Below are 13,583 nucleotides of genomic sequence, written 5' to 3'. Positions count from 1 at the left end.
GGTGAGTGGGTGTGTGTGGGGGTGTGGTGTGTGGTGAGTGGGTGTGTGGTGTGTGTGGGGGTGAGTGGGTGTGTGGTGTGGGGTGTGGTGGGTGTGTACGCAGAGATGAGTGTGTGCCAGGACAGGTCCACCCCAGACACAGCAGATGCAGTCACAGTCAACAGGGCGAGGAGCTCTCACGCGCCAGCAGGTGGTGGTCGCCATTTGCTGAGCACCTTCCCTGGGCCAGGCTCTGGGGACTCTGTCAGGAACCAGACCTCTGCCAGGCCTCACCTCTGCTCCATAGTTTCTGCCCAGGGTGGCAGCCAGTGCCCCACTAGAGAGACGAGACACTGGGGCTCAGAGAGGGTGGGGACTGCATCTGCCCTCCAGAGACTGCTCCGGAGGACAGCCCCATTTGCTGCCTAGATCCCTGCAGCAAACCTATACTGAGCACCGCTGAGGAGAGGTTCTCCGCTCACGCCAGTGCGGGTCATTTTCCTCGCAGCCCCAGGAAGAGGCATCGTGACCTCTCTGTGCAGGGAAGAATGAAAGTCAGAGCAGCAAAGCGATGTTCCCGAGGTCCAGGGACCAGCGAGCAGGCCTGAAGTGATGATTTGGGATCTGCCAGCTGCAAAGCCTGTGCTCTTGGCTGGGTGTTCTCTGTTTGCAGATGTCGGTTGTGTTGAGTCATTTCACAGTGGAACTCTTTGTTAATAAAATCTTTTTTTTTTTTGAGACAGTGTCTCGCTCTGTCATCCAGCATGGAGTGCAGTGGCACACTCTCGGCTCACTGCAACCTTTGCCTCCCGGTTTCAAGCAGTTCTCATGCCTCAGCCTCCCGAGTTGCTGGGATTACAGGCGTGCGCCACCACGCCCAGCTAATTTTGTATTTTTAGTAGAGACGGGGTTTCCCCATGTTGATCAGGCTGGTCTCAAACTCCTGACCTCAGGTGATCTGCCCGCCTCAGCCTCCCAAAGTGCTGGGATTACAGGTGTGAGCCACCACACCTGGCCTTTAATAAAATCTTATTGGAATCCCAAGAGTTAATGCCAATGATCTATTTAAAAACCAGTTACGGGCCAGGCGCCGTGGCTCACGCCTGTAATCCCAGCACTTTGGGAGGCCGAGGTGGGTGGATCACCTGAGGTCAGGAGCCTGAGACCAAGCTGGCCAACATGGTGAAAACACGTCTCTACTGAAAAGACAAAACTTAGCCAGGTGTGGTGGTGCATGCCTATAATCCCAGCTACTCGAGAGGCTGAGGCAGCAGAATCACCTGAACTCGGGAGGCAAGGTGCAGTGACCCAAGATCCCGCCACTGCACTCCAGCCTGGGTGACAGGGCAAGACTGTCTCAAAAAAAATAAACAAATAAAAACCAGTTATACTATTAAAACCAAAAGAAGGTCTGTGGGGTCCTGAAACCCACCAGCCAGCACATCTCTCTCCCCTCCCCCAGCCTGGCAACACCCCACAGACCCTACAGGCCCCAAGCCTCCCCCGCCTCCCACCCACTCTATCTTACAGGACAAGAAGCTGATCAAGGCCCTCTTCGACGTGCTGGCCCATCCCCAGAACTACTTCAAGTACACAGCCCAGGAATCCAAGGAGATGTTCCCACGGTCCTTCATCAAACTGCTGCGCTCCAAAGTGTCTCGGTTCCTGCGGCCCTACAAATAACCGGGGGGAGTGGCCCTGCCTGGGGGTGGCCTGGTCTGCGGAGGGTGCACCTGCCCTCCACAGTGGGAGCTGCATGGGCCTCCACGCCGCCTTGGGAACCCCATGGCACTGCCCTTCAGGGAAGCCGACCAGCCCATGGAGACCGAGCCCAGGCACCCTTCGGACCCGCCACCCCTGTGGGAGCACCCTGCTTCAGGAAGCCTCCCTCCCTCCCTCTGCCTCCCTTCCCCAGGACACCAAGAGCGCCCTCTCCTGAGCCCTGGCAGACCGACTGCAGGTAGCAGGATTGCAGGACCCTCCGCCTGGCCTGGCGTTTCAGGAGAGAGGGGAAGTGGGGCCTGTGCTCTGGGAGGCGTGGTCATCCGAGACAGGAGGCCAGGGGAGAGAGGAGGGGACGAAGGCGCCGTCTGGGGGAGGTCGATGAGCCTGTGCTGGCATCCGCGGGCCCCACGCTTTGCCAACTCCTCCAGCCACAGGCAAGGCCACGGCTCCGGGCTGTTGCGCTCTAAGGGTTCTGTGATTGGATGGAACAGAGCTGCTGGGGAGGAGACTGGAGGTTTCTGCATTCCTTCGACAGAACATTTAATGAAGTACTCTATATATATATACAAATATATATATAAATATATATATATATACTTCTATTTGTGGGTACTTTAGGAAAATGCCCTTTGGTCACTGTAAATATGAATTGTGACCCCATCCCTTCCCGCATGAGCCCAGTGAGTCCCAGCAGCTATCAGCCTCCCTGAACGATTAAACAGCTCCTCCCAGCATTTGCCCTTCTGTTTCTGTGAGGCCGGCAGCCCTTGGGGCTGGGGAGAGCACAGCTTGCCTTGGACTTGCTTCTGAACACGAATTCTTCTAGAACTAGGCTCAGATGCTCTGCTGGAGTGTTGGCCTCACCCCAGTCCCCTTGCCAACAACATCACTGCCCTTGGACGAGACTCAGTGGAAGACACTTCTCCTCGGACCCGTTCCTAGGAGGTGCAGGGGCCCAGCAATAAACGGCGAAAGGGGCCTTGGCTCTCACCCTGTGGCAGTGACCTTGGGGTCCGTACTATGCCCAGGTGTCAGCAGGAAACAAGGCCTTGCTCACAGGAGCAGGCTGTGCCACCACAAGGAGCCTCAGAGCGGCCAGTGAGGAAAGGGGAGAGAGCAGAGCTTGCTGTCAGAGGCCAGGCTCCCAGTGCAGCCTCCTCTTGCTATGCCATGCCACCCCCATTCACAGGGAAACCTCTTTCCTTCCTATAAAGGAGAGAGGTTGAATTGACTCACGTTTCCACATGGCTTGGGAGGCCTCAGGAAACTTACAATCATGGCGGAGGGTGAAGGGGAAGCAAGTGCCTTCTTCACAAGGCGGCAGGAGAGAGAAGCAAGCAGGGAAATGTCAGGAGAAAGAGAGTCTGGGCTGTGACCAAGTGCATGTGTCCCACCCAGCCGGAAGGCCAGCGCCTGGGATGGAGCCAGCAGAACCCCATGCCGAGGTCCAGGGGGCCTTGCCTGCTCTTCATCTGCCCGCGAGCTGTAGGACCTGCATGGGAAATGGTCTGTATGTTTCAGGTTAACAAATACTGAAAATCCCAAGGAACCTGGGAGAATCTGAAAATGAACTCCGGTCTTCAGCTCGAAGTTGCCTCTAGGGTTCCTCCTGGTCACCCCCGGGCCCAGCCTGGCTGGCGAGAAACAAACACAGTTTGAGAGGCTGTGGCACACTGAGGACCACACAGATGGAGGCAGCCAAGTGAGGTCCCTGGAGGTTCAGGGCTTGGTGACGAGGTAGGCCGTGATCACATATTCTACAGTCCAAAAGAGGGCCCGGAGCTCAGCAATTACTCACGCCGTCACATGTGCCCACAGCAGCGGGCTCCGTGGCGTGGCTCCTGCTGCCATCAGCTGCCTTCTCTGCTGAAGTCCAACTCAAGTCGGAGAGAGAGTGGAGCCTCTGCACTTGGTGGGTAGGTCAGTGTCAACTAACAAGCCCTGCCAGGGGCCACTGCCGCTCCTCTGGTCACAGTCCACGCAGGCCAGCCCTGGTTTCTGGAAAGAGGCCTCCCTCCCTCCCTTTGTGGAGCCGTCAGTCATCCCCAAGATGAGAGGCAAGCATCCTCCCGAGTGAGCCTGCAGCAACAGCTCCTGAGGAAGGTGCCGGGAGGGGTGTCGCCTCTTCACGAGTGTTCTCCAGAGAATCAGAACACAGAGGATACAGACGTAGATGTGTGAGGGGCTGCATTATGGGAACTGGCTCACGGATTCTGGAGGCCAACAAGTCCCACGATCTGCTGTCTGCGAGTGGGAGACCAGGAGAAGCCACACCGTAACTCAGTCTGAGTCCAAAGCCCGAGAAGCCAGGGGCCACCCTGTGAGTCCCAGCATCCAAAGCCCCAAGAACGAGGAAGATGGATGTCCCAGCTCCCAAAGGGAGGATTCTCCCTTCCTCCTCCTTCTGTTCTATTGGGGCCCTCAACAGATTGGATGGAGTGGATGTCTTCACTCAGTCTGCCAATTCCCATCCTAACCTCTTCTGGAAACACCCTAGCATGTTTTCCCAGCTAGCTGGGTATCCCTTCACCCAACCAAGACGACCATGCAATCAACCATCACACTTCAGTGTTTTTGTTTGGTTTTTTTGTTTTGTTTTTTGTTTTCTTTCTTTTTTTTTTTTTTTTGAGATGGAGTCTCGCTCTGTCACCCAGGCTGGAGTGCAGTGGCGCAATCTTGGTTCACTGCAAGCTCCGCCTCCTGGGTTCACGCCATTCTCCTGCCTCAGCCTCCCGAGTAGCTGGGACTACAGGCACCCACCACCTTGCCCGGCTAATTTTTTTGTATTTTTAGTAGAGACGGGGTTTCACCATATTAGCCAGGATGGTCTCGATCTCCTGACCTCATGATCCGCCCACCTCGGCCTCCCAAAGTGTTGGGATTACAGGCGTGAGCACCGCACCCAGCCAGGGTTTTCTTTTTTAATCCTTTCCAGAAACAGAAAGAGCTCTTAACCTCGCTGAGCTCTTTCTGCAATTCCTTTGGGCGGTTTCTGAAAGTTGCCACCCACGTACCCGCAGATCCACTGCCCGCCTCTCCTCCCCTCATGTTCCAGGACTCACCACCGTGGTCAGACCATGCCCAGTGTGCCCAGGGCAAAGTTGGATGGGCAGGTGCAGACGCGGCCCAGCCTTCATCCTGCTTTCCCTCGCAAGCCCTTCTATAGCTCCCAGCCCACAGGAGAGGCCGTGAGGAGCGCGAGGTCGCCAGCAGCCCCACTGGGCCTCCCACACCATCTGAGTGACTTGAAGTCCAGGGTTGGGCTCTGTCTTGAGTCTCCACATCAGTCTCATACCAGGGAACTTGGGGGTCCCCCGTTAAACTACAGCTGACCCTGGGCCTCAGGGCAGGATGGTCCCAAGGTGAGCTCCGTGGACAGCAAAGCGCATTTCTTCCAGTTGGCATGTTGTCGAAGCCAATGGCAGCTTGACTGATGTGAGGTGGCTCTTCCACCTGGTTCAAGATGGAGGTGTAGAGAAAAGGGAAGTGGGGAACAAGGACTGGGCCAGGTAGGACGGATCCATGTAACGAGGCCCAAGAAAAGATGGAAGCTGAGGGCAGAGAGTCAAGGAGGCCCCCATGCTGTCTGAGGGGAGGCTGGCATAGCCCCTCCTCGACTGTCGCCTGAGCAGCTGATGAGGTCCCCAGCGCCGCACGCTGTGCTCCAGGGAGAGGAGCCAAGAAGCAAGCAGGCTGCTGGGAGTCCCTGCACTGCCATCTGGCCGGGACGGAGGCACCTGCCCGGTCTCCAGGCTCCTCTGAGCTTGGGTCAGCTCCTAATGGAGCATCGCACCCCAGGGAACCAGAGGACCTCTGTGAAGAAAGGCATGGAAAACCGGGGTGTCTCCCGCACAGCTTCCCAGGAGTCAGGTGGGACCCAGGTGTGGGGGGACCTTTCTACCCCACATTCCTGGCATTCCCCCCAAGTTTATTTCTACTTTCCAGAAACAAGCCACGGGAAGGGAAGGAACCTGCAGCAGGGTTTCGAAGACAGCCAGGCCCTCCGTGAGTGAGGGCTCATATAGCCGCTGAGGGCAGCCTGCAGCCAGGTGGCCTCACCTGCTGCCCAGAATTAGGCTGTGCCTTTTCCCAGTCCTTCCCCATGCCAGAGCCTCTCCCCATCTTTCCCCGCGCCAGAGCCTCACAGCCACAGCCACACCAACCTCCCTCCTCTCAAGCAGCAGAATCAGCCTACGCTCCCCAGCCTCAATGCCCCTGCCCCACACAGGTCACGCTGGCCAGGCGATGACCAGTTTCCGAAACGCTGGATCCCCAAGGGGACAGTGTGGCCCAGTCCTCCCCCACCTCCATGGTGGCCCAGGCTGCAGGGCCCACGGTGGGCCCACAGTGGAGGCCTCAGGCAGCTTTCTCTCCAGCTACCCATTGGCTTAGGACACACAGATAAAGTAGAGCTGAAACACGGGCCAAAACATCCCCAGACAAGGATGGCACAAGAGGCCAAATTTGAAGGCCTTGGGAGAGACGCCATTTCCCCTACCTCTAACGAGCGTAGTTTTCTGTCTGAATGGCCCCCCCTTTCATGCACGCTCGTTCTTAAGAGACGCACCATCTGCAGGCAGCGTCTCAGTGAAGCCTGTCCCCTGGGCTTGTCCACGGCAGGAGGCCCCTGGCCTGTTTAAGCCATACCGATGCTTAATTTACATTTTTGGAGTTGAATATTATTCCAGTGCCTCCACCACCCCCAGCAGAAAAAATAAGATACTGAAATAAGTTGAGTCATTTAGCAAACATTTACTGAGCACCTCCTGTGTGCCAGGCTCCTAGAAAGACAGGGAGTTGGTGCCCTGCACAGATGACAAACTGCCCCAGACAGCAGACAGAAAGACAAACTGCCCCGGACAGCAGACAGACAAACAGACACATTGCCCCGGACAGCAGAGAGACAAACAGACACACTGCCCCGGACAGCAGACAGACAGACACGTTGCCCCGGACAGCAGACAGAAAAACTGCCCCGGACAGCAGACAGACAGACAAACTGCCCCAGACAGCAGACAGACAAACTGCCCCGGAAAGCAGACAGCAAACTGCCCCAGACAGCAGACAGACAGACACACTTCCCCAGACAGTAGATAGACAGACAACCTGCCCCAGACAGCAGACAAGCTGCCCTGGACAGCCTGCTCACCTTGCCTGCCACAGTGCATGCCCCACAGGGAGAAGCCTTCCTTCTCACCCAGGGAGTCCAGCCATTTTCACCTCCCCTGGTCCATGCTCAGGAAGTCTGGTCACCCTGGCAAACTGCACCTGACATTGAGGTCCCTTTTCACCAAAGATGCACAAGGTGTCCATGCCGAGCCGACATCATTCAGGCCAAGGGCAGAGGATGTAATGAGGGGTGGAGTGAGGATGTGGAGAGAGAGCAGAGAGCGCCTCCTATTCTACCGCGGCTGCCTCTGCCCCCACAGCACCCACAGATCCCTGGCCCTTCCAGGAGTAAGTCCTGGGCAGGCAGAGCTGGGGTTGGCCTGATCCCACCTGCCTTGCTCTTGGAAAGGACATCAGGTGTGGGCAAAGCATCCTTGAAGCCCAGACAACACAGGCATGGCCTGCGTGCCCTCCCAGCATCTGCTGCGATGGCCTCAAGGCCTCTCCAGTCCCCTGCTGCACCATGCCACTCAGAGCCCCTGAGTGAGCCCCCTGGAATTGTCTGCACCCCCCAAGCCCCAACAGGAAGAAGGGAAAGGCGGGGAAGCTGACGCTCACTCAGTGCCCACTGGGTGCCAGGCTCTGGGCTCAACCCTCTAATATCCACACATTCCATCCTCCCAGCCCCGTGTAGATGGTGGGGTTAAGACCATTCTTCAGATGTGGAAATGAAGGCTCTGGGAGACCACAGGACATGCCCAAGGCAAAGAGTTGGTAGTCTCTGGATTTGGGAATCAAACTCAAGCCCATCTAATCCAAGGGTAGGAAATATCTCTAAAACGTTGATCAATCTGAAGCTTACAGACTGGAAACTGGGCCAGGTCAGCCCTGGCGGTGGAGTCCAGAGACAGAGAGAAGGCTGCAGGGAGGGGAGAGAACAGGAGGATCCGGGGCCAGGGTGACTTCAGTGACATTCCTTCCCTCCTTCACAAGCACGAAAAACTCGTTCGGAGAAAAGACAGCTTCTGCCTTCCCCACCTGGTGGACAGGGTACTCACTGTGCCAACGTGAGCAGACACAGCCAGAGGCTCAAGTGCCCTTGCCGAGTGTCCCCGCTGCTCTTGGGGAAGCCCCGGCACAGCCCTGCAGAGATGCAAGTAAGAGAGTGCCCAGTGCCCTCGGCAGATGGGTGGCAGAAAGCAGGAGGAGGAAGAGGGAGCTGACCGATGCCGGGTGTCTTACTCCGCTGAGATCAGAACCTCCAACATGCCAAGCAGACCCAGGCCACATCGCTCGGGGAACAGGACACCAGGGCGCTGTGCTAGAGGCCTGCAGACTTCACTTCTGACTCCTGTGAGGGCACTGTATTGTCCAGACGCTTGGCAACGACTCTGCCTGCAAGTGGCAAATACCAACATAACCACATCTTCCTTTTAGTTGCCACAAATATTCAGTTTTGTTTTATCCATCTTGTCCCCCATATGCATGTAATGAAACATTTGTGAAAATCACTTTAATAATAAACAGGAAATGAACCTAAATATTGCTCTTTTCTCTTATTCAGCAGAAGTCATGAGTTGGGGGGAAATGCTAACTGGAATCCAGAAAAGAAAAAATAATGGAAGAAATTTCATGACGCTATTGAGGACTGAAAGTAAGGAGCTACAGTAACCTCTGGAAAATAAAGCAGCGAGCTGGAGATCTACGTACAGACGCAGGGGGCGCCCACATTTAGGGAACAGACATGCTTCTAACTGGCAGAAGGCAAAATGTCCATATTTTAAATCCCATTTCCCCGCATAACTCATGATGAAATGAGAGTTTTGTTTTTGTTTTTTTTTTTCAGACAAGAGTCTCACTGTTGCCCAGGCTAGAGTAGTGGCGTGATCTCGGCTCACTGCAAGCTCCGCCTCCTGGGCTCACGCCATTCTCCTTCCTCAGCCTCCCAGGTAGCTAGGACTACAGGCGCCCGCCACCACGCCTGGCTAATTTTTTGTATTTTTAGTAGAGACGGGGTTTCTCCGTGTTAGCCAGGATGGTCTCGATCTCTGACCTCGTGATCCGCCCGCCTCAGCCTCCCAAAGTTCTGGGATTACAGGCGTGAGCCACCGTGTCCGGCCAAGAGTTGTTCTTTGACACTGGGGCTTTAGTCATGGTCACAGTAAGCCTCAGGGAATCTATGACTCATTGAAATTAGGCACGCAATGCTGTGTGTGTGTGTGTGTGTGTGTGTGTGTACATGTGCATGTACAGATACACATTTCTATTTCTCTGGGAATATGGCCCACAGCTTTCCTCAGGTTCTAAAAGAAATCTAGGGTCAGGTGCAGTGGCTCACACCTATAATCCCAGCACTTTGGGAAGCCAAAGCAGGAGGATTGCATGTGTCCAGGAGTTCGAGACCAGCCTGGGCAACATGGCAAGACTCCCCCATCTCTACAAAAAATGAAAAATAAAAAAAACTGACAAAAGATATATACATGCATTTCACAGAAGAAGAAACAGGACAGCCAATTACCATTTGAAAAGGTGCTCAATCTCATTAATAATAATGGAAATACAGGCTGCTCTGCCTAGGAGTAGCCATGCTTTTGTTTCTTTACTTCTCTAATAAACTTGCTTTCACACACACAAAAATGGAAATATAAATTGAGACAACAAAAATATGCCATGGTAGCACTAGGTTGGCAAAAAAACAATAATAAGTGTGATAAAATCAGAATCAGAGAGGATATGGATCAACTTACTGTATACAAATAGGGAATCTCTTTTTTACATATATGTTCCAGGAAATATACAAAACTATTCATAGCCTCATGTTTATTAGAGCAAAAAGCTTAAGATAACCTAAGTCTCTTCGTGGAAAACTGCATCATAGTCACGTAATTAAATATTATGTAGCTATGACAATTAATTAACATCCTGCAACAAAAGGGATATATCTTAAAAGCAACATGTGCAGGAACAAGACCAGGATGCGTGCCTGCACCGCTGTGCTGGAGGTCTAGCCAGGACAATTAGGCAGGAAAAAAATAAAAACAGCATCCACATTGGAACGGAAACAAAATTATCCATTTCACATGTCCTGATCTTCTATATGGAAGATACTTAAGGAATCCACAAATAATTACTAGAGCTGATGAAATTCACAAGGTTACAGAACATAAGATCAATATATAAAAATCAGTTGTACGCTGGGCACAGTGGCTCACCCCTGTAATCCCAGCACTTTGGGAGGCCAAGGTGGGTGGAGAGCCTGAGCTCAGGAGTTCAAGACCAACCAGTGCAACATGGAGAAGCCTTGTCTCTACCAAAAATACAAAAAATTAGCCAGGCATGGTGGCATGCACCTGTGGTCGTAGCTACTCGGTAGGCCAAGGTGAGAGGATCGCTTGAGCCTAGGAGGCAGAGGTTGCAGTGAGCCGAGATCCAGCCACTGCACTCCACCCTGGGTGACAAAGTAAGACCCCATCTCAAAAAAAGAGAAAAGAAATTAAAGAAGATCTGTATTCCTGGGTTGGAAGACAGTATTGTCAAGATGACAGTACTCCCCAAATTGGTCTAGAGATTCAGTGCAATCCCCATCAACATCCAGGCTGGCTTCGTGCACAAACTGACATGCGAATCCTAAAATTCATATAGAAATGCAAGGGACCCATAGTAGCCAAACAGTCTTGAAAAAGAACAAAGTTGGAGGATTCACGCTTCTCATTTTTAAAACTTACTACAAGCTTACATTAATCAAGATTTTGTGGTACTAGCAGAAGGACAGACCTATAGATCAATGGAATAGAATTCAGAGTCCAGAAATGAACCCTTAAATTTATCATCCATCAGTTGGTTTTCAACGAGAGTGCCAAAACCATTTAATGGGGAAAAAAAATAGTCTTTTCAACAAATGGTACTAGGACAACTGGATATCTACATGCAAAAGAAAGGAAGTTGGACCCCTACCTCCTATACAAAAAATCAACTCAAAGTGATCAACGACTGAAATGTAACAGCTAAAACTATAAAACTCTTAGAAACTGAGACAGATAAATAAGTCTTTGGAATCTTGAATTAGGCAATGCCTTCTTTTTTTTTTAACTTCAATTTTTTTATTTCCGTTAAGTTTTGGGGGAACAGGTGGTGTTTGGTGACATGAATAAGTTCTTTAGTGGTGATTTCTGAAACCTTGGTGCACCCATCACCTGAGCAGTATACCCTCTACCCAGGCAATGCCTTCTTAAATGTAACACACAAATAATAAGGCACCAAAGAAAAAATATATAAATTGGACTTCACCAAAATTGAAAACTTGTACTTCAAAGGGCTCTGTGAAGAAAGTGAAAAGATAACAGAATAGGAAAAAAACCTTTACAAATCACATATCTGATAAGACTCCAGTATCCAGGATATGTAAAGAACTCTTACAACTCAACAATAAGACAAATAACCTAATTTAAAAATGAACAGGCGGCCAGGCATGGTGGCTCACACCTGTAATCCCAGCACTTTGGGAGGCCGAGGCGGGCGGATCACGAGGTCAGGAGATCAAGACCATCTTGGCTAACACAGTGAAACCCTGTCTCTACTAAAAATACAAAAACTAGCCGGGCGTGGAGGCAGGCACCTGTAGTCCCAGCTACTCGGGAGGCTGAGGCAGGAGAATGGTGTGAATCCAGGAGGTGGAGGTTGCACTGAGCCGAGATCGGGCCACTGCACTCCAGCCTGGGTAACAGAGCAAGACTCCGTCTCAAAAAAAAAAAAAAAAAAAAAAAAAAAAATGAACAGGCTGGGAGCAGTGGCTGTAATCCCAGCATTTTGGGAGGCCAAGGAAGGTGAATCACCTGAGGTCAGGAGTTTGAAACCAGCCTGACCAACATGATGAAACCGCATGTCTACTAAAAATACAAAAAATTAACCAGGCGTGGTGGCATGCACCTGTAATCCCAGCTACTTAGGAAGCTGAGGCAGGAGAATCGCTTGAACCCAGGAGGAGGAGGTTGCAGTGAGCCAATATCACACCATTGCACTCCAGCCTGGGTGACAAGAGGGAAACTACGTCTCAAAAAAACAACAACAAAAAACAAAAGAACAAAGAAGGCCAGGCACAGAGGCTCATGCCTGTAATCCCAGCATTTTGGGAGGCCAAGATAAGAGGATCACTTGAGGCCAGGAGTTCAAGACCAGCCTGGGCAACAAAGCAAGACCCTGTCTCTATATCAACAACAAAAAAATGGACAAAGAGGCTGGGCACAGTGGCTCACACCTGTAATCCAGCACTCTGGCAAGCCAAGGCCAGCATATCGCTTGAGGTCAGGAATTCAAGACCAGCCTGGCCAAAATGGTGAAACCCCATCTCTACTAAAAATACAAAATTTAGCCGTGGGCACCTGTAATCCCAGCTACTAGGGAGGCTGAGGCAAGAGAATCACTTGAACTCAGGAGGCAGAGGTTGCAGTGAGCTGAGATCACGCCACTGCACTCCAGCCTGGGCAACAGAGAAAGACTCTGTCTCAAAAAAAAAAGGACAAAGAATGTGAATAAACATTTCTCCTAAAAAGATATGCAATTGGCCAATAAGCACATGAAAAGATGATTGACATCATTAGTCATTAGGGAAAATACAAATGAAAACCATAAGATACCACTTCACAACCACTAGAACTATAATCAAGAGTCAGGGAATAACAAGTGCTGGCAAGAAAACTAGAACCCTCGGCCAGGCACAACGGCTCATGCTTATCCTAATATTTTGGGAGGCGAGGCAGGAGGATCAGGTGAGGTCAATAATTTGAGACCAGCCTGGGCAACTAGCGAAACCTCATCTCTATTAAAAATGAAACTTAAAAAATTAGCCATGGCCCAGGCACAGTGGCTCACACCTGTAATCCCAGCACTTTGGGAGGTCGACACCTGTGGATCACTTGAGGCCAGGAGTTCAAGACCAGCCTTCACAACATGACGAAACCCAGTCTCTACAAAAAATACAAAAATTAGCCAGACGTGGTGGCATATGCCTGTAATCCCAGATACTTGGGAGGCTGAGGCAGGAGAATTGCTTGAACCCAGGTGGCAGAGGTTGCAGTGAACCAAGATCGCACCACTGCACTCCAGCCTGGGCAACAGAGCGAGACACCATCTCAAAAAAAAAAATATATATATATATGTGTGTATATATATACGTGTATATATATACACATATATATACAAATATACACATATATACATATATATACCTATATATACATATATACATATATATACATATATACACATATATACATATATACACATATATACATATATATACATATACACGTATATATACATATATATACACGTATATATATGTATATATACTTACCAGTTTATAAAAAACAGTTGAATCCAAATTATTTTTCTGACAAAATGGGGTAAGATTAAACTTCAAGAATTTTTAAAATACGCCACCTTATAAAGGTTGTGAGCCAAATTTTGGGTAACACAGCCTAAGTCAGTTACCAATATACTGTGTTGGACAAAGAATAGTTAACTGTGAAAACATGACTGCATTATGTGATGAGGCCCAAAAGATAGGAGTGACTGTAACCAGTCTGTACAGTATTCTCTTGGACTCAATTTTTTGTCCTTGAAGAAAAGAGTGTTGCCCTTTCTTTTAGTATAAGGAGGAAGCCTTTCCATGAGAATTTCATCTTTTGCTTTTAAGAAACAGCATGAAGTTCATAATGATTTTCTTTTTGTATCTCCTGGTTGTCAAGTGTTTTTACTTAAATAGTCAGTAT

The 13,583-nt window shown here is 50.8% G+C and overlaps 1 protein-coding gene across 3 annotated transcripts in view; it reads left to right on the top strand.

Moving 5' to 3' along the window:
• SCUBE1 (signal peptide, CUB domain and EGF like domain containing 1) overlaps window positions 1-7,732 on the top strand; it is a 146,835-nt gene extending 139,103 nt beyond the window's left edge. For 2 of the 3 annotated variants that reach the window (XM_034948492.4, XM_034948491.3), the window contains one exon: window positions 1,510-7,732. In XM_034948492.4, the coding sequence (XP_034804383.2) occupies window positions 1,510-1,662 (153 nt within the window). In that variant the 3' untranslated portion in view covers window positions 1,663-7,732. Of the gene's footprint in view, window positions 1-487 lie in introns of all 3 variants that reach the window. The other variant, XM_055105419.2, reaches the window with a different exon arrangement.
• The last annotated feature ends 5,851 nt before the right edge of the window (window positions 7,733-13,583 follow it).

The sequence above is a fragment of the Pan paniscus genome, chromosome 23, assembly GCF_029289425.2.
Source record: "Pan paniscus chromosome 23, NHGRI_mPanPan1-v2.0_pri, whole genome shotgun sequence".
Taxonomy (NCBI): domain Eukaryota; kingdom Metazoa; phylum Chordata; class Mammalia; order Primates; family Hominidae; genus Pan; species Pan paniscus.
Note: the sequence above shows the minus strand (reverse complement) of the source record. Positions and strands in the feature narration are given on the sequence as shown.